Source organism: Lissotriton helveticus, chromosome 2_1 (assembly GCF_964261635.1).
Source record: "Lissotriton helveticus chromosome 2_1, aLisHel1.1, whole genome shotgun sequence".
Lineage (NCBI taxonomy): Eukaryota > Metazoa > Chordata > Amphibia > Caudata > Salamandridae > Lissotriton > Lissotriton helveticus.
Window position 1 is genome coordinate 2,055,085,252 of NC_136059.1, and position 21,452 is coordinate 2,055,106,703.

General features: G+C 45.2%; 1 protein-coding gene across 5 annotated transcripts in view; it reads right to left on the reverse strand.

Annotated features, from left to right (window-relative positions):
* The window catches only part of MARCHF1 (membrane associated ring-CH-type finger 1), a 1,438,547-nt gene that overhangs the window by 113,744 nt on the left and 1,303,351 nt on the right, over positions 1-21,452 (reverse strand). For all 5 annotated transcript variants that reach the window (XM_078677015.1, XM_078677016.1, XM_078677013.1 and 2 more), the window contains one exon: positions 13,207-13,354. In XM_078677015.1, the coding sequence (XP_078533141.1) occupies positions 13,207-13,354 (148 nt within the window). The remainder of the gene's footprint in view (positions 1-13,206; positions 13,355-21,452) is intronic.

Here is a 21,452-nt window from a genome sequence, read left to right on the forward strand (position 1 = left end):
AAATTGTCTACTATAGTAGATGTGCTGTCTACTGAAACAGCTCATGGATTTCTGCTGGTCAATACCGAAATGGTTGCGATCAGATCGATGGTTTTACAGAATCGACTTGCTCTTGACACCTTATTAGCGAAAGAGGGCGGAGTCTGCCGGATGTTGAAGGCGCAACATTGTTGCACTTATATTCCGGATAAAAGTGTACAGATCAAAAGATATGTGAAAAACATTACTAATTTGACAAAGGAACTCAAACCACTCGAGGTTGATAGTGCCTGGAAGAGACTGGTAGATGGTCTCTCAAATGTAGGTCATTGGCTTGCTAGTGTAGGTAAAAGCTTATTGTTCAAGATACTGATGCCAATTGGTATTATAGGTCTTATTATATTTCTCATTTTTATCTGTTGTAAATGCCGTAAGCGCACCAAGAAACACGAGGTAAATGCAAGAGGGTTGAAACGGAGTGTGGATGAGATTGAATTGGAGGAAGTGAATGATCAGATATACAAAAAGGTGAAGACTTCTCACCCTACTAGAAATGAGAGAGAAAAGTTAGAACGATTGCTGGAAGAGATAGAACTTTATAAGGTGTGAAAGAAAGTTGGCATCTGGTTCCATTTTTTGTGATGATAGTAAATATCATCAAAGAGGGGATTGATGAAGCAAAGCTTCGCATATTTTGCGGTTTGCCGAAGTCAAAAACCTCGTTTATGTGTAATAAGGTAACATAAGTATGTTTTACTAACGTTTATTTTTGTTTAGGCAAAGTTTATGAAGCTTGCCTACGTGTATTTCTAATACACTTACCCCGTGTACTTTAACATGGCCGCCGCTTGTATTTTAGTTACTGCGCATGCGTCAGCCACACTCACGTGTCCTGACGCGTCTGCAGAAGTGGAGGGAAATTTATGCGCATGCGTAATTCATAGCTGTGCTCATCATGTGGTACTGCTCGTGCCACTGCTCTTGTGCTCGTATCAATGTAGCTAACATTTAGAATGCATAAGTTTATTTCTTGATGATGAGTTAAAAGTACAAACCCTGTGATGTGTTTTCATGATGACATTATTATGTATTAATTTGTTTTCGCTTACTTTTCATGTACCGCGGGGAATGGGGGTCTGTCTGTACTGAGAGCCATCTTGGAGGTCCCTTCTGCGCAGATGCGACTTTCCGGGGACCTGACAACCTTGGCTGATGGAACTTAGCCAGCTGGCAGTAGTGGGCAAGATGCTCCTGAGAACTGACCTGCAAGCTCGGCTGAACGGAGTCACATGACCCTGCTATGTTACATTGTTAAATTGTCACTGTATTTCTGCACAATTTCTCCTGGGAACCCCAAACTTGCTAGGCGGTACCCAAGTATGCTAATGAAGGCTTAAAATCTTGTATTGTGATTGGTGTGTTACCCAAATCCTACCTTAGGACCAATCGAAATTGAGGGATTCTGACACTTTGCAACATTGGGGGGTGGTACACTGTCCCCAAAATGTATATCTACCCTGGGTTCACCTAGGGAGCCGTCCGACTTGTCTGTTTTAGCTGACCTGTCACTGACCCATCGTACTCAATAGGTGACTGAAGATACAGAGCGCTGCGGAGCACTCTGTCCGAATTTGACCATAGACTAAGGTTCTACTGAACCTTAAAGTGCTGGCGAAGCACTTTGCTGGGAGTTCGCTGACCCAATCGGGGTCTTGATCGATAACTGCAGAGCGGGTGGAGCGCAGGCGTTGCTTCCGAACTGTGGGTTCCGGTCCTGTCCTGAGCGGTCCTGTCCTGAGGGTTTGCTGTCCTGAGGTCCTGTCCTGATTCCTTATCCGAGGGTATCCTGTCCTACCCGGGGTGTCCATTCTGCACCTGCTGTCCTTTGAAGGGTATCCTTCCTTGAGGGTTTCCTGTCCTTAACTGACCCGTGGCCAGGGTTTGGTTTCCACACCTTTCTAGGTAAATATTGATCTGAACCTCTTAAATCTTGCACCTTCTGAATTTCTAACTTTTGCTTTAATAAAGTTCACCATTGCATATGTTATTTTTTCATGTCTTTCCGCAACTATTAAAAGTCATTTGCATTTTTCCATAAGTTTGTTCCTATGTCTTCACACTTGTTAGAAATTATATTTTGCATTGCAGTTTGTCATTTTCTGATATGGTCTAGAACCTCATTGCCTAGATTGTTCAAAGGCCCGTTCACCTTAAGTGAAGCGTGTTACTCTTTATAGGCCCTCCTGTAGTTATACCTACATAGTCTGCCCCTGCTCAAATAATTCTGATTAGCATAGTATCTTCTCGTTATACTTTATATCAGTATTTCAATGATTACTCTGTCATTGTTTCTTTACAGTTATATCATTTACGTTATCTTGGTTATTGATTGCCTTATTTTACTGTACCTTATGCACGAAGCAAATGAACTTTAGATAAACATTTTTAAAACTTCCAGTTGTCCGTGGTCATTTCAACAGTATTTTGAATGTTATTGGTTGGGTTTGTATTTTGCTGCTTTCTTTTTACAGCTAGCTCCCTGATTCATTGTGGTCATTAGGTACTCGCATCGGTGGATGGTAAGTCGGGTGCACTGAGAAATAATAGTAGGGAACACACACACAAATTGGTAGAGCTCGTGAAGTCACCTGATCGATGTATATGGTGATTTGAAAGTATATGGGCCCTGAAGCCGGAAACGGCGAAAACTATTGGTCGGGTGGCCTCGCGCGCTCTATCAGTATCACCTAAAGTATTAGCAATGAATTAAACATAGGGTGAATCAGCAATTGCTTAGCAGGGCTGTGTAACTTCAGCATTACTGCCCATTACTGCAGGCACCAGCAGACAGGAGCCCGAGTGATTGCTTTCACAAGGGGTGGGAGTAAACTGGCCTACCTGATGTAGAGGGAGCGCTTCTGGCTGGTGCTCAGAGACCCCGAGCCCGAGCTGATAATGCTGTTCATCATCTGCTCCCAGAGATCGTGTATGTTTGCTTCAAAGCGGCTGTACTTGGAAAGAGAAAACACGAGGATAAAATGCGTGCCAAAACGGACAGCCACCATTTCTGTAAGAACGGGGAAGTGAGATTCCAGTGCCCTAAAAGAGAATCGGAGGGGGACGCTTCAGTTCGGTTCTGAGTCTCTTCTGAGACGTGGCGGGAAGTCACGGTGGAAATGCGGAGACTGAGGTAGCAGGAAAATATTCACGCCAGTGCGAACAGTCTCCTGTTCATCCACTCCGCAGACACCAAGTCAGAGCGAGAGAGCTCACTCTCAGGCCGTGGCTCCTTTCACACTGGCAATTACGAGGGGAAAACGTCGCGTCTGTTGTGAAGAGGTGCATCGCACAAAAAAAACACGCTTGTAAATACTGCACCCCTTGGTATCACCAAAATTATTAGCAATGAATTAAACATAAGGTGAATCAGCAATTGTTTACCAGTGCTGTGTAACTTCAGCATTAATGCAGGCCCCAGCAGACAAGAGCCCGGCGGAATGCTTCAACAAGGTGTGGGCGTAAACTGGCCTGCCTGATGTAGAGGGAGCGCTTCTGGCTGGTGCGCAGAGACCCCGAGCTGATAATGCTGTTTATCATCTGCTCCCGGACACGTGTATGTTTGCTTTAAAGCGGCTGTACTTGGAAAGGGAAAACACAAGGATAAAATGAGTGCCACACACTGTCTCACACACACAGTGTCTCTCACACACACACACACAGTGTCTCACATACACACACACACACAGTGTCTCACACACACTGTCACACACACACACACACACACACAGTGTCTTACACACACACAGTGTCTCACACACACACAGTGTCTCGCATGCACACACACACAGTGTCTCACACACACTGTCTCACACACATACACACTGTGTCTTACACACACACAGTGTCTCACACACATACAAACACTCAGCGTCTCACACACGACTCTCTGCTCTTGTCCCCCACACCCTATGCCTTCTGTTCCTACCCTTCCCCTGCCCGTTCTGCCACCTTGCCCCCTCCCCGGATCTCTTGCTGCCCGTTGCAAGCCTGCTCCACCTTCCTTCACTGCCAGCCCCCCTCCCTCCCCTGCAGCACCGCCAGGCAGCCCTCGATGCAAGCCCAGACATATATACAAGCCCCCACCCAACACCTCTCCTCCAATGCAAGATGCAAGAGTGAGGGGCGGGGGTGAGGGAAATCTCACATACTCATAAGAGAGAGGGCATTGAGGCGCTGGACATCCGCGAAGGGGGGGAAAGGGGAGAGTCTTGTTGCAAAACACACTGGTGGTGTTATTTTTGTAGGAATAAAAACAAGCAGGCTTTGAGGCACCAGCCCCAAGTATGTTTTGCAAAGATTTTACTACCCGACTCCACAAGATCTTATTTGCAGAGCGTCAGCTTAACAATCTTCATCTGTTTTTAGGTTTGCAAATCCTTTGATATATGCAGGGCATTGTCCTTGCAATAATCACCCGCAGTCTGTCAGTTTAAGATATGAACCGCACCACTATGCTCGGCATTCACATGCTGTATTTTCACAGATTTGTTCTTTTGAGAACTGCTGCAGCACAAATCAAGAAATGGTAGGAAGGAATGAAAATAAGACGTGGCGAAAGAGAACAAGCAAAATGGTGGCAGCAGCTGCGGATAAGCCGCGTCCTTTTCAGACTGGGGGGTGTGTTTTTTGTTGAGTGACGGATGACGGCACAGAGAGAAAACGGCAAAAAACACACCCCTCAATCCGAAACGGACAGGGCTTAAAGGGACAGACAGAGCTCTTCTCCAATGGCTGGCCACCGTTTAGGAAGCTGGCTCGTTTACCTCCTTACTCTAAGACATAATTTCTTGCCCAGTGAGACTGCGCAAGCGCAGCCTACACAGGCAGAGACCTAAAAAGGATAATAGACAAAAGATGAATGGAAAACCTTTAATCTAAGCATCTTGCATCTGAAACAGTATGCAGGACCACACACCATCAAACAGTAACATCACACCTAGGATCCATCTTTGGCAGCGATAAAACGAAGGGAAAGAGTACTTAATTCTTTGTGGTCTAATCTGGGTAGGTTGTTGCTGATAAACAACAGTTTCTGAAGCTGCTGTTACCTAAAGGATGTTCATGACGTCATTGTAAAGTCATGGGCCCTAGGCTATATACATAATGGATGCAGACACAGTGGGTATGGTACTTAGAACTGGCCACGAGCAGGCCATCATAACCTAGGGAACATTTATCGCGATGGAACCTTCCTCCCATATAAATACATGTACATATGAGTATTTGATGGGGGATGATGGCTTGCCCCCTGGCCATTTCCTTTTATACTGCTCACTGACCACGACACTAGATAACAAATAGGGTGGCATGGCACAAGAGCACCCTACACACCTCACTATACAGCAGAGGTGTTCTATCTGTGGGGTGTGATCCCCAGGGGGCTGTGGCATCATGGAAAGGTGGGGGGACGTGCATTTCTCAGCTGAAGTATTATTCAGGGACTCTCCTGTGATGTAAAAGCGAATCCTGGCAGACAGATGCCTTCCTGCCAGTGTGCTGCTTGCCTGAAAGAAATGCAAATGTGCACAATGACTTAATCTGCAATTGTGAAGGGAAATCTGCAAATGTACAGGTTACTTGGGAGCCGGTGCTGGCTTTCATTGATTGAATCACTTGAAGATTCTTTTTGAGTGGTAGTTCAAAGAGTTAAAACTGAGCTGTGAAATGGGTGGTTTTAATTGCCATTGTATTTACATAGCACTTACTATTCCTGAGAAGGTGTTGAGAACACTTCTGTTAAAAAATAAATAGCATTACCTACGGTCTGGGTATTACCAAAATCTTTGTTTTGGAAGCACCATTTTATCGTAAAACTGTTTGCGCATTTTGTGGGAGTTTATCTTATACTATGTGAAATGTAAGAATACACTATTGACTTACATATTCAGTGCTTTCTGTCACAGGCTATGACCTCGTAGCCCTAAAAATACACAGGTCACTATTCCCCACTGCACCCCCCCCCCCAGCACCCACAGACATGACTGAAGTCAACAACAGTAGCAAACTAATATAACCAGTAGTCAATTTTTGCTAAAATAGAAGCGTCTGTTTTCACAATGTTAAAAAGAAAAATCTTTTTAGAAAAACAGCATTAATGAAGATTAAGGGACCACTTCCTCCCCTGGAACTAATTTAAGCATCCTTACAGTTCATCAGTAATGATTTTAAATGGTATGTTTTAATGATGATGAATGATGTTCCGCAACCTCCAGTTCCATGCAGCAGTAAAAGCCAGGCCGTCAGCATCCCATGAAATATAATATGGTTCTCATCGGACACCTTGCACTAAAGTTGCTTAGAAAACCAGTGGTTCTTTTAGGCCAAACGATCTCAAGAATGTTAAAAACACCTTAAAAACACCTTGGGTCTTAAGGAATCTTTTTTGAGCACCCACCAATCGGTAATACACAAAAGAGTAGTATAGAGGCAGGACAAACTTAACGTTATATTGTAATTGATTTATTCATTGCATATTTATTGAGACAAGTGAAGGAAATGTGCCAGTGGTAAATATGAATATTTAAAATGTGCAGCAGTTCAGCACTACAAGATGCTTAGACTCCTTTGTGCATTTATTTATATAATAAAAAGGGTGTGAACTTGATCTGTGGTCGATGGCGTTTCGATCTCAGAAAATTAAGATCATCATCAGGACAAGGTGTGTGAGCACCTAGTATCTACAAGATAAAAACAATGGCAGGATCAAGAATTTGGGAACCCTGTGGAACCTGCATAGTTATTGATTGTTAATCATTAAATACTTGCCTAGTGGGTAAATTATGGTAATTATAATTATTTTGTGTGTAGCGCTGTTTCAATTTTAAATTTGGCTTGAACTTTCAATAATACCATCAGCAGATACAGACTTTCATTAAGCCCCGAAGAAGTCCCATGAGGGATGAAACGCATTGGCAAGCAATTGTGTGGTGCTTTTTAAAAGAATAAAGTGTTTTTCAATAAAAGGATTATACTGGATACAATCAAGAAACACGACCATCTGTTATTTTCATTTGGGAAGCTATTTATCACCATGTTGTTCTATTGCTTAAATATGATGTACTAGGATATCCATACATAAAAGTACTTGTTTTTCTCTGGTGCAGGGTCAACCTTGTGTATCTGTTCTCTTGACTAAACACAATGTATGTGCAGAATGAGAGAGGCGAGGGCTCAGGTTTCTTTAAATGTTGTATTACTCAAAACTGGAGTTTTTAGTCAAATTATTGATGCATATGTTGTTGGCCCTCTTGGTGGGCTATATTCATATCGCATCTTACCTTCCATGTGGTTGGGCTCAACCTGACTGACACCTGCATGTTGATGTATGGCTAATCTGTCTCAGACCAGTCTTATTGTGTAGAACACTATTTTTAGTACGTCATAGCACTCAGCTTCTTGGGAGCTATACTGGCTATGTAATGTCAACATGTCTCCTTGTTTCTCCGATTTGTTATCAACCCCAAAAAAACAACCCAATAAACAGATTCAAACATTCTTACAAAAAAAAAAGAGTCCAAAGGACAGAACCTGGAACTGATTGTCGGCATAGTTGACGGCAACTTGGAGGAAACATTAGAAAGTATAGTGATGGTTATGTGTAAGTAGGCATCCAAGAGATCACCGGAACAAAGAAACTCCCTTGCTGATCAGAGTCATTATGAACTGAAGGGATCCATTTTGAATGCTTGATGAGGCACGTACTCGTTGACTTCCTTGAGGTCAAGGACTAGGCAAAACTCCCCTGATGCCTTCTATACTGGGAAAATAATTGAATAAAAGTTTTAGAATCCTTCCTTCTGAGGAGCTTTTAGGCTGTTTTCTTAAAAAGAGCTTGTATTCCCTTCAGCAGGACTTAGTGATTAATAGGACAGTGTGGGAGAGGAGTTTGGCGAAAATGATGAGGAGGAAGTCTGGAGAAAGGAATCTGGAACCAACAGATTTTATTTGGTTAAGCATCTAATTCCTTGGTTTGCCAAACATCCTTGAAGTCCAGTTGTCTGCCCCCCACTGTGGCATAGTCATGCTTGAGAAGGCTGAGGCATAGACAATTGAGCTATGGACAACTGTTGATACCGGGATTTGTCCACAACAGCGGTGCCCAAGCTGCCTCTGAAGAGCTGGGTACCACTTTTTGAGTGCCTGGAAAAAAAGCTTTTCCAAAGGCAACACCGCTCCCTCTAGCAAAAGGCTTTGTTGGAGCTTTATGTTTCTGATTCTCCACAGGTTGCTTTACTAAACCTTCAAGCTCTGGGCCAAAGATTTTGGAGCCTGTCAAAGAAAGCTTCATCAAAATAGACTCCTGGGTTGCATAATATGTCCAAGAACGTTTTCAGATGTGTCTCCTGGCAGCAATTGCTTCTCCCGATGCTGCTGCGCATGTTATTGAAGGATACGTCAGAAAGAAACAGACTTTTTCCATGAGCAATAAAATAGATGAGCAATCTGTTCCCTCATTCCTTTGTTCTTCAAGAACGTGAAAGTCTTGAAGGAGAGACTGGACAGCATATCTAATGTCTGCACTTGCACTGATATAGAGTTGGATATAGAGTCAGCAAAGAAAGTTTCAATCTTCTTATCCACTAACTCTGACGTAAAGACGTCTTCAGAAATTACTGTCCCTTGAGATGCCAGACCAGCCATAAGGTTATCTACCTTTACTGTGGCAGGAAATACTTCTGCAAAACCTGCTAGCGGGTAACACCTGGACAAAAGAAAATTAAAAAAAAATGTTTTTTTAAATCTTTCCATTCATGGGTAAGGACTTTGCTCACTGCGCTGTGAAGTGGTAAGGATTCTAGTTCCGGATATATATACTTCAGGAAAACATCCTCCTTCAAAGGAGGGGCCAGAGGATCGAATCCCAAATTCTCTTGAAGTGTTTAAGGTCAGTGCCCTGCACAAAAAGTCCTTTAACCTTCTCACCATCATAAACCCTACTACCGTCATCCTTATCCAGCCTTGGGACTTTAGGCATAACCAGAGAGTCTTCGACTTTAAGGACAAACTCTACAGCTGTATTAATTATCCTTTGCAAAGTAGCCATGTCAGGTAGCACTAAAGAACCTGCAATAACCTGGCTGTGCATCCATTGTAGCAGAAAAGTAGCCCACACCATCCATAATGGAGCTTGTTCGGCGAAGATGGTGCCATCTCTGACACCGGCTTAGAAAATAAACCAAACTGTATATTGTAGGAAGCTGGCGGCTCTGTATATAATATACCAAAGTAAGGTACAGTGCACAGAGTACAGGGAGTCCCCAGAGGTGTAGCAGAGACTAAATTAGACAAGTAATACCAGCTCTCTTTGTAGTAGTGTGGGTGAGCAGTTAGGGTATGTTAAACATTTATTGTATTCACTCACTCAAGGCTGATGGCACACACTCAGTGACAGAATCCAGACCAATTAGGTAAGGATCGGAACGTATACTTATAGTTTATTTTGTAGAACCAAGCAGGACTTGGAATAGGTAAGTAAGAAATACTTTCAATTGCAAAGCTGTACACAGAAATGCAATTGTGGATTGAATTGGAATTGTTTACAGGTTTGTTTTTCTTAAAACAGTTCAAAATACAATAAGATTACTTTTGATTACTTTTGCTTTACTTTTTGATTACGTCGACTATTATGGGTGATATGCCTAGATATCACACTGTGGATCCTATAATACAAAGGTAAGTAAGAATTTTTCATGTTTACGGTACAGTTACTTTTTCTCTCACAAAAAGCACAGGTCAACACAGACGTTTTTAGGAACAGAAAACTTGTAACATTGGTTCCTTTGGGAAAAAGAGTGTTAACGGTTCACAGGTAAGGAAGCAACTTATGAATATGAGTTTTGGGGTTTAGGAACAAGATTCCCAAAGGTCCAGGTTGGCACTCAAATTTTCCTGGGGTGGCCATGTGCAGTGTGCAGGGGCCCAATTTTAGCCAATGGGGCTAAAGGGGCCTTCAGTCAAGGACTGCTCACGAGCAGGCCACTCGGTTGTGGGAGCAAAGCTCCTGGGGTTAGGATCAGAACTGTAGGGGCCATCAATCAGCACAGGAGCTGCACCACCAGCAGCACAGGAGCGGGCGGATGCAGAGTGCTAAGGGGAAGTCGGGGACTCTGTGGGTTGCAATGGAGATCTCCAGTTCGGGAAAAGATACTGCAGGCTCAGTCAGGGAGGCTTCCTAAAGGCGATCACCGGCTGGAAAGGTAAGTTGGGTTCTTGTGGGATGCCCAGACACCATTGGTTGGGCCACCCAAGGCCGTGGGACATCAGGTGCAGGGGTGTCATTTAGCATTGGGTCTTCTTACCAGCTCCGGTCGCGGAGACCCTTCAGGTTGAGGCTGCAGGCACCAGCTTGAGGTAGGTCAGGGATCACCAGATTCCAGTTCAGGGTCACTGGGGAGACCTCATTGTGGTGTTGGGCTACTCAAACTTGGGCTGTAGGCGTCAGGTGCAGAGTGGTCCAGAACCGCCTGGATTCGGCTTCTGTGTTAGAAGTCTTTGCTTGAGCAAGTCAGGTGCTCACGGGAGACAGAGTCTGTAAGTTGAGTGTAGGGTAGGTCCTCCGGGCTCTGGAGAGCTACTGGCTTCTGGACATACTGGGGTTTTCACTGAAGTCAGGTCTGAATCGGGACAGGCCAGTACGGCTAGGGCCAAAACCGTTGGCGTACTCTTCTTTCTGGGTCAGCACAGCTCTTCAGATTACTCATTCTTCCCCGAATCTGAGGAGGAAAGGTTCAGGGTTCAGGGCATTTACAGGGCTGAGTACATCCCCTAGTATGCCACCCTCCAGTGGCAAGGGAGCATGAGCCTCTTCCCAATTGCCTGGGTCCCCTCATCTTCAAGATGGAGGAGGCTGAGATGTGTGCTTCACCTCGTCTCCCTCACCTGAGGGGTGGGGTTGGCAAGGGTGGGCACAACTCTCCTCCTAACCTGGTTTTCCCATGATTCTCCCACTCAAAGGGGGGTCAAAACCAGTGGGAGGAAGTTGCTGGGAGCAGCAAAAGGCAGGGACTGCTCACAAAGGCATTTACAACAAGGGGTGGTGAGGGACAGAGTCTCTGAATTAAGCAGAATACTCTCACCCAGTCAAGAGATCAGGGCTAGATCCAACACCGTTTTTTAGCTCATTGCACCATCCCAGTTTCAGAACCTGGCTGTATGCAAATTAGTCTGTCCCTGGCCCAGTGCATCATGGGAACAGGGCAGACCAGACTACAAAAGCCAATTCTTACACTGGGAAGGAAACAAGCTTCCGGGGACCGGTTTCTGGCATTACAGCCGTCTTCGGCCCGGCTTGCTTGAATCCTGATGGTGCAATGAGCAAGGGACTCATGTCTGAGTATACCCTTCCACGCTTAGGGTGGACAAAAATATTTACAACAAGGGGTGGTGAGGGACAGAGTCTCTGAATTAAGCAGAATACTCTCACCCAGTCAAGAGATCAGGGCTAGATCCAACACCGTTTTTTAGCTCATTGCACCATCCCAGTTTCAGAACCTGGCTGTATGCAAATTAGTCTGTCCCTGGCCCAGTGCATCATGGGAACAGGGCAGACCAGACTACAAAAGCCAATTCTTACACTGGGAAGGAAACAAGCTTCCGGGGACCGGTTTCTGGCATTACAGCCGTCTTCGGCCCGGCTTGCTTGAATCCTGATGGTGCAATGAGCAAGGGACTCATGTCTGAGTATACCCTGGCATGAGTGTGGGTTTAATGTGCTGAGAAGTTTGCTACTGAAGTTCCCACTGCACTTGCAATGTCTAAGAATGGACTTAGACACTGTAGGGGTACAGTGTTCATGCAACTGGACCCTCACCTGTGGTCTAGTGCACCCTGCTAGAGGGGTGGCCAACATAGGCCATAGGCAGGGGTTGCAGGCATGCATGTAGGGATGTGTGCCATTTCGACTCTTCACTTTTCTCTGCACCATAACAAATAGCCTGTATTGGTAGTGTACAGGGCCTTTAAGGGTGTCACAATATATGCAGCAGTCCTTGGAGGCCTTCCCTAGTCACAGCGCCTTTGGTACCTATGGTTCCTTTTAAAAGGGGCTTACCTGCGGCCAGAAATGTACCAATTGTGGGTAAAAAGGTACAGCTTTGGGAAAGAACACAGGCCCTGGGAACCTGATCGGTAGGGACCCAGGGCAAATGAAGTAAAAAATGTATCATATGTCAGGCAAAAAGCTGGGGGTAACCATGCAAAAAAGGGGCACTTTCTTACATATATAACCTCAAATTTGAAAATCACCAGAAGCAAAAGAATCAGATCTGCATGTAGCATGTTCCACATGCTTACTGTGGTTCTCCAGAGACCCCCTGATGAGTCTCAAAAGGAGCTTGCGAGGTCCTGAATGCTCAGCAGTCAGTTAAGACCTCTACCTGTGTAAATAGACACAGCTATAGCAGATCTCTTAACAACAACAAAAATACATGGTTAATTAAGTATGGGAAATAAAACTAAGTAGTCTACATAACGATCATTCACCTTGGCTGGCAAAGAGATCTGAATGACAAAGTAAAAAACAAGAGTTGATTTAAGTGGGGACATTCTTAGGGTATCCGGGAGGACAGTCTCCATCTTGGGTGTATTTTTTAGAGTGGCTAGGCAATCAAGGTCTGTGAGGACGGAAGTTTCTTCATACAGTAAAGACTGCAAGAGAAAAACTGACGAGGAGATAATGTGATCATAAAATATATGAAATATTTATATAGTGCCCAATTATGCCCCAGTCCATTTATCTCCATCTACATACCTCATCTCTCCCACACACTGGCTACCATTTGTTGTGATTATGACTTGGAACCAGCACTTACTCGACTGTCCACAAGACTGCCTTTTGGTGATCTGTTCTCTTTATTTCTGGAATGCTCCATCATCCAATTGCAATTAAACTGAGGTAAAAGTCTTATATAGCAGCTATCTTTTTATGGTTTTAAATCCAAAAAAAGACCTATGCCTGTTTGAGTAAATATGTGTTCTTCCACAATACTAAAAATGGTAATGCAATGCAACATATATATCTTAATGGAAAAAGAGCAATTGTGTAAATATTGCTCCACTGTTTGGAGATTTAACCAAATGTTAATTTGCAAATCCATACCTCGAAGTGCTCAGGTCAACCTTGTGAAATATGCAGAAGGAGTTGAAATTAAAGAAAAAATATAAGCTTACCATTGTCATTGCCTTGCTTTATTTCTTCTGCAGTTCGATCTATTAACACATACAACGACCAAACTACGCATGTGATGGCGATAACATGGAACGTCACTGAACAGACAATCTTTCTTCTCTCACTTGTTGACATCTGTAGTTTCTCCCACTACAATGAGAAGAATCAAAGACACAGGTCATGAGTTAGTATTCATATCCTGAGGCGGGCGAGCACCACAACATGTAGATGTCTACTTTCACAACAATTTGAGTTATACATTGGCAAACTCTGAGATAATTATCATTTCACAGGAAGGAGCAAAGTTCTATTGAAAGGGGTTTGGTGGATAGACAGATGAAGGCGAAAATTAATACTCCATAGAGAAATATAGTGTTCCAGTTGCAAAACATTGGTGAAATTGTTAGAGGGAGAGCATAAGACACAGAGTTACTAATGAAGTTGTGTCAGTAACAAGCTATGGCAAAGCCACTGTGCCTCGCCTTTGTGAGAGATATTGGCGTAGTCAATTTCTTTTAGCCGTGTTGTACAGCAGTGCGGCTTAAATTTAGGAAAAAAAGCACAATGGCAAAGCTAGCGCTGATTGCGAGCAGCAGTCATCCATTTTCTATAACAATTTTCTGCCTTCACAAAAAGTTGAATTCTCTTATGTCTGAACTAAAGTTTGCTGTGTTGGTCCCCTTGAAAACAGCTCGCTGACCAAAAAAAGCAAGAAAATAAGAGTGACAATGAAGCCAACCAGTGGTGAGCAATAGGCAGGCTCTATGCCCTCTGTAAGTAAACAAAATGTCTTACAGGTAACAGTGCCTGCGCTGCCTCAGGCAAGACCTAAACTATAGAGAGTAGGGATGGAATGGGAAGAGATTGGGCAAACAAACGACAGTGCCCCCAAAACATTTAGGCAAGAGAGTGTTAAAGAAAGAAATGGGGATGTCTACTTTCACAACAATTTGAGTTATACATTGGCAAACTCTGAGATAATAATCATTTCACAGGAAGGAGCAAAGTTCTACTGAAAGGGGTTTGGTGGATAGACAGATGAAGGCGAAAATTAATACTCCATAGAGAAATATAGTGTTCCAGTTGCAAAACATTGGTGAAATTGTTAGAGGGAGAGCAAAAGACACAGAGTTACTAATGAAGTTGTGTCAGTAACAAGCTATGGCAAAGCCACTGTGCCTCGCCTTTGTGAGAGATATTGGCGTAGTCAATTTCTTTTAGCCGTGTTGTACAGCAGTGCGGCTTAAATTTAGGAAAAAAAGCACAATGGCAAAGCTAGCGCTGATTGCGAGCAGCAGTCATCCATTTTCTATAACAATTTTCTGCCTTCACAAAAAGTTGAATTCTCTTATGTCTGAACTAAAGTTTGCTGTGTTGGTCCCCTTGAAAACAGCTCGCTGACCAAAAAAAGCAAGAAAATAAGAGTGACAATGAAGCCAACCAGTGGTGAGCAATAGGCAGGCTCTATGCCCTCTGTAAGTAAACAAAATGTCTTACAGGTAACAGTGCCTGCGCTGCCTCAGGCAAGACCTAAACTATAGAGAGTAGGGATGGAATGGGAAGAGATTGGGCAAACAAACGACAGTGCCCCCAAAACATTTAGGCAAGAGAGTGTTCAAGAAAGAAATGGGGATGTGTCTGGCCTGAGGGGAAACAGCCTTTATCTTGCAGCCTTAACCACTCAGGACCTTTATCATGCAGTGGTTATTACATTGGTAAGTACCACACATGTATATATATGTACCTTTACCATGCAGTACTTTACTATGTAGGTTAGTATTTCTTTTTTTATAATATACTTTTTATGTTATTTAACAAAGTCATTTTTAGAATTCAGGTGTGAGCTGAGGTAAAGGAAGGGGATGGTGACTTGAGGATTCAGGGGCGACCAGAGGTACAGGAATGTGAGGGTGTCTTGAGGGTTCGGGGGGGGCAGAGGTAAAGGGAGTTGAGGGTGAATTGAGAGCTCTGACAGTAGGTGGAGGTAAAGTGGGATAAGGCTGACTTGAGGGTTCGGGGGTCGTGGAAGTAGAGGGAGGAGAGAGTGACTTGAGAGTTCAAGGGCAGCCAGAGGTAAAGGAAGGTGAGGGTGACTTTAGGGTTCAGGAGTGGACAGAGGTAAAAGTAGGTGAGGGTGACATGAGTTCATGGGCAGCTCCTACGCTATGGCAGAGGAGCGTCGCCCCACTGCTTTAACCAACAGACATGCTTTATTATCGTTTTATTTGACACCAAAACTGCATCCGAGTCTTGAGGGGAGGGCCATCCTCTGAGGGACAGCAACAGGAGGAGTGGTGGGCACTGCAAGTGTGCAAGTCAGTTTGGATGGCCGTCTTGGGACGGCCAAACCAATATGTGTACTTGTATAGCTACAGGTTGTTGCTTTGAGATATCAGAAGTGGTCAGGAGCACAGGCTTCTAGTTCCTGCTGGAGCATGAAACCAGCCCGCTCCGCCAAATCCTGGTGCTTCTCTCATGCTCGGTAACACCAGCATCAGAGCAGCATCTAGATTGGCGCAGGGGTGTCTGGAAGCCTGTGTGTGCATCGTCAACAGCTGGCGGCAGGTAAGTTATATTTTTCATTTTCATTTTTTGTCACCTTTGCTGCTTCACCACTTTTTCCTGCTTGTGGCTGCCACTGCATTAATGTTCAGGGGTGGGTAGAGGTAAAGGGAAGTGAGGGTGACTTTATGGCTCAGGGATGGGTAGAGGGAAAGGGAGGTGAGAGTGATTTGAGGGTTTAGGGTGGATAGAGGTAAAGGGAGGTGAGGGTGACCTGAGGGTTCAGAGGTGAGTAAACGTAAATGGCTTTACAGGTGATTTTCAGGATTCAGGAGTAGGTAGAGGTTAAGGGGGTAACAGTGAATTTAGGGTGCAGTGGCAGGCAGAGGTAAAGGGAGGCAGTGTAGTTTTAGGGGTCAGGGGTGGATAGCTATTAAAGTGAAACATAAAGCTTTTGAAACATCTTTTTATTGATCATTTTGAGTTAAAACAGTTCAGCAGCAGTACATCACTTAGCCCATGCGGGCACATTTCTCCCCCATGACATCCTCTAAGCCAATTTAACAATGACAATGGCACACTGAATCACCTCAGATTGGTGGGGATAGGCCCTCCACTCCTTCACCTGCCCTCCCGACAGGAGACCATCTGGGCCAGTGCAGGGTCACATATGTTTCCCCTAAATTTGGTCCCATTTCTGATGGCAACCTGTGTGTTTGAAAACATCTGCTTCGGCAATCATGCACCAATCCATTTCTTGCTTCCATTCAGCCAGAGTTGGCGTCTCCCCCACCCCCGTTGTTGAGCAATATTGCGTTTCGCAATCATTAATCCCATGGTTGTTAAGAGCTGCCCAGCACGATCGAAATCAGTGGGTTCCCACACATTCAGCAGGCACAACATAGGAGAAAGTGATACTGTGCCCCCAATTGCTTCTTTCATACATGAGATTATCGCTCTCCAGAATCGTTGGATGGGTGGACACTCCCAGATAGTGTGAAGGAAGGTGCCAATCCCTCCACATGTTCTCCTACACCCGCATCTTCAAGCCCTCCCATTTTAACAAGCGCAGTACATGTAATATATGACCTGTGGAGTATTTTTAATTGGACAAATCACAGTATTGAAGAAATCGTCACCTCACGAGGTGATGCAAGCTCCTCCCTCCAGTCTTCTTCCTCCAGAGCCCCGTCTGCCTGCACCCGTTCCCGGAGACTGATTTTTTTGTATGTCAAGGAGATGGCCTTGCTCGGCATATATTCAGAAAAGTGTCTATCCTCCAGAGGAGAGGCCTCCGGCAAGTCCTCCCCTCCTGAAACCACCCCCTTGAGAGCGTGTCTTATTTGAAAGTATCTAAAATGTTCCCTATATGCTAATTCACAGTCTTTTTGCAATTCTGCGAATGGGATCATATCCCCCCACCCAGAGGTCTTTAACCTTTGATATACCTATGGTATCCTACTCACAAAACCCTCATCACCGACCCAGTTTCCCTAGGTTTTCTGCCCACCAGAGGGGTGTGGCAAGCGTTACCTCAGGCCTTCTGGGACACAGGTCCTATGATCACCCGTGATTTAGTCACCCACTACCATCCCAGCAGGAACCTCTGCTCTAGCCAGGCCTTTATGGCCTTGGCCCCAAGAATAAAAAAGACTAGGTCTGGCGGCAGGACGTTCACCTATAATGCACCCAGGACCTGGAACACCCTCCCCCTTCATCTCAGAGCCAACCCCAACCTCTCCTCATTCCGCAAGCAGTTAAAAACATTCCTATTCCACCCCCCTCAGTAATGTTTCTGTTTAGCTACTCCACCAGTCCACCTCTGTTGGTTCCTCAGCGCTTGGACGCCCGCGGGCAACAATTTGCGCTTTATAAATTTACCAAATACAAATACAAATACCTTATTACTCCATCTCAGCTGTTTCGTGACTCTGTGCCAGATTACGACCATCTACGCCATTGGCCCCGTAAGCTGCTGTTTCTTTGGGTTGGTGTGTATTGCCTCACTGAACCTCCCAAGTCCCATAAGAAACTCGTCCATGTAACACGGTGGGCTCATCTATTGATGACCACCAGCTGTGCCTCCCAATAATATACACAGATATTGGGAAGCTCGATTCTGCCATTGTACCACCCACGAACAAGTTTATGGGTGGCATTGTGGGGCTGCCTCCCATCCTATAACAGGCTACGAACCTCCCCATTCATTGCTTTAAAATAGGAAACCGGAGTTGCGCAAGGTGTATTCTGAAGGGCATACAGAAATCGTGGCAGTGTCATCATTTTAAATAACGCTGCTCTTCCCAGCAGGGAGAATGGAAGGGCTCGCCAGTGTTGCACATCTCCTTTCAGTCAAACAAGCGAGGCGAGAAGATTCCACTCGTAAAAGGCATCCTCACTGGAAGGGACATACCCAAGTAGGTAAACCCCTCTGTCTCAGTTTTTTCTCCACAGCCCACTGGCAGGGCTGGAGCTACACCCCTTAGGGGGAACACCACTGACTTGGACCAATTGATGGTATAACCAGAGTACGGCGCAAAAATAGAACAGATCTGAATGATCCTGGCGATGGAAGACCATGGCGAGGCGAAGTACAGCAGCACATCATCTGCGTAGAGTGAGATTCTATCCTCCTTCCCCGCTGTCCATCTTAGTCCCTGGATATTTGAGTCTCCCAGTATTCAGCTCACCAGAGGCTCTAGTATCGATGCAAACAGAAGCAGGGACAGCGGGCAGCCCTGCCTTGTTCCCCTATTTAAGCAAAACATATGGGATGTGTGTCCATTAACTACCACTTGGGCCAGTGGTGCAGCATACAGCAGTTGAAGCCATGTCAGAAATTTGTCACCCAGACCCATGTGTTTTAGAACTTAAAACATAAATGGCCCCTCGACCGTGTGGAAAAACACACGGGCGTCCAATGATAGAATTGCAGCGGCCTCCTGTTTGCTGCCCCTTCAGCCCAAAACTGCATTTAACCACCTCAGGTTTAGGGCTGTGTTTCGACCCGGAAAAAAGCCGGTCTGGTCCGGATGTATGAGCTTGACCACTACTGGGATCAGCGGGCCAGCGCCTTGGCCAGAATCTAAACCTCCACATTAAGAAGGGAAATAGTCCTATACGAAGAGCACTCCTCTTCTGACTTACCGGTCTTATGGGTTAGCACCACAGAAGCCAGTCGCTGATCCATGGGAGCACCCCCACTCGCTTGCTTTCATCATATATGCTGAGGAGGTGGGGTGCCACCTTTGTGGCAGCCAGGTTGAGGAGCTTGATATGGATACCATTAGGCCCCAAGGCCTTACGTGATTGTATACTCTGTATGGCGGCCACCACTTCCTCTGCCGTGAGATCTTACCCAAGCTGTTTCTTGTCCTCTTCCTGGAAGACTGGGACCTAGACTTGTTGCAGATCCTGCAACAAGTCCAGAGAATTTCCGATTGTACCAGATGCTTCTGAGGAGTAGAGACTTGCTTAATGGTCTGAAAAGGCCACTCAACCTCTAAATCCCTTATGGCCATGACCCATCTCCCTGCCTTGTGTCTCTTTTTGAGCCAGGCAAGATAGCTTGCCCGCCTTATCTCCGAGTTCATTAAGTTTATGCTGTGTCTCTCGCAATTTACTATTTGCTGTTTCCGCATTGAGCTCTGAATCATGGAGTCTGAATGTGGAGGCATCCATGGAGGATTGACAAGCCGGATGTGCGAGTGGAGGCCCATTGGTGGGCTTGAAACGTCTCAGACAGCGGCACATAACTGAGGCACACACTACAAGACCCACAAACCAACACAGACTCATTCGAGTCGCCCATTGGAGGGCTCATATTTTTAAGTGGGAGGTGTGACCTCCATGCCAAAATGACTGTCGCGCCTCTGAAGAGTGCAATGAGCACGAAACTCGTCAGGCGTGAATCAACAGGCATACTGTAAACTGGATCAGCCCGCCGATCCGGCTTTTACCTCATGAAGGTTGCTTCAGTGGATGTCAGAGTGTGTCTCCAACTGGTGGGAACCTTGGAGCTTTGATTTATACGTGGCCTCCCAGCCGCGGGAGATGCACTACCCGGAAATTTGTGGCCACGGAGCTCCGAATCATGGAGTCTCAATGTGGAGGCATCCATGGAGGATTGACAAGCCGGATGTGCGAGTGGAGGCCCATTGGTGGGATTGAAACATCTCAGACAGCGGCACATAACTGAGGCACACACTACAAGACCCACAAACCAACGCGGACTCATTTGAGTCGCCCATTGGAGGGCTCATATTTTTAAGTGGGAGATGTGGCCTCCATGCCAAAATGACTGTCGTGCCTCTGAAGAGTGCAATAAGCACGAAACGCGTCCGGCGTGAATCGACAGGCATGCTGTAAACTGGATCCGCCCGCCGATCCGGCTTTTACCTCATGAAGGTTGCTGCAGTGGATGTCAGAGTGCGTCTCCAACTGGTGGAAACCTTGGACCTATATATATATATATATATATATATATATATATATATATATATATATATATATATATATATATATATATATATATATACACAAAGTGGTAGCTGTTCCCAAGCCACGGTATCGGCGGGCTCACGGCAGGGGTAGCCACCCCCTAAAATGAATCACGTCACCACCAGCGCTCTCCTTCCCGATATTGAGGAAAAGAAATACACAGGAGCCGTGGCCTCGGTTGCAGTGCAGATTTATTTTCAGACACAACGTCCTACGCGTTTCGGAGTCAACACTACTCCTTCATCACGGGCCCGTGATGAAGGAGTAGTGTTGACTCCGAAACGCGTAGGACGTTGTGTCTGAAAATAAATCTGCACTGCAACCGAGGCCACGGCTCCTGTGTATTTCTTTTCCTCAATATCGGGAAGGAGAGCGCTGGTGGTGACGTGATTCATATATATATATATATATATATATGTATATATATGTATATATATAGTTTTTTTTAGAACCAATTGAACGTCACAAGCAACAGCGCATGTGAGCGGTCTCAGGCGAGACCAAAAAATCTATGACGTGTCGAGCTTCGTGACTTGTACAGTTTATGTACCACTGCAGGTCAGCTTTGAGGGACAACTCTGCGATGAGCGGATATTGTTGCCAGCAGCACCTTCTTAATTATGCTAATTATGAGACATTTGTGGAAGATGCTGCAACTGTCAGTTTAGCAGAGATGACATGCACTGGAAGTGACACTCACAGCTGCTCTTTTCATGTATGACCAGTCAGTGGTTATTTCTATGCTGTGGTTTAATATTAGAAAACCTATTGGTAAAAACGTCAACACATAATTGAGTTCATTAAGGGGTGTTCATCACATGAATTGTAATGAATAACCGACATTGCAAAATACTTTGAGAATGTGCATAAATACAGCGGTTTTGCAGCAAAAATGAGGTGAAGTGGCTACTTCTGGATGCCAAAGAAGTCGAACACAGAATAAATGAAAGACTAACGGGATTTGGAAAGGAACAATGCTGTGAAACAAGAGCAATTTCCTAGAAAACTACAACCCTCTGAGGAGAAATGTTCTAAACAGAATGTCAACTCTTTCCAGGTCTGCCTCTGACACCTGTCCTGAGGGAGAATGTCTGAATGAAGAGTGTGACAGCCTGTGGCAGTGTTGGCAGAGTCCTCATAACGCAGGATATCACACATCAGTCTAAATCATCCAGTGACCCCTTACTCATTGACAGGGCCTGCGGCTACCCAGGGCCCTTTGACAGACAGTGAAATACAACCTAAT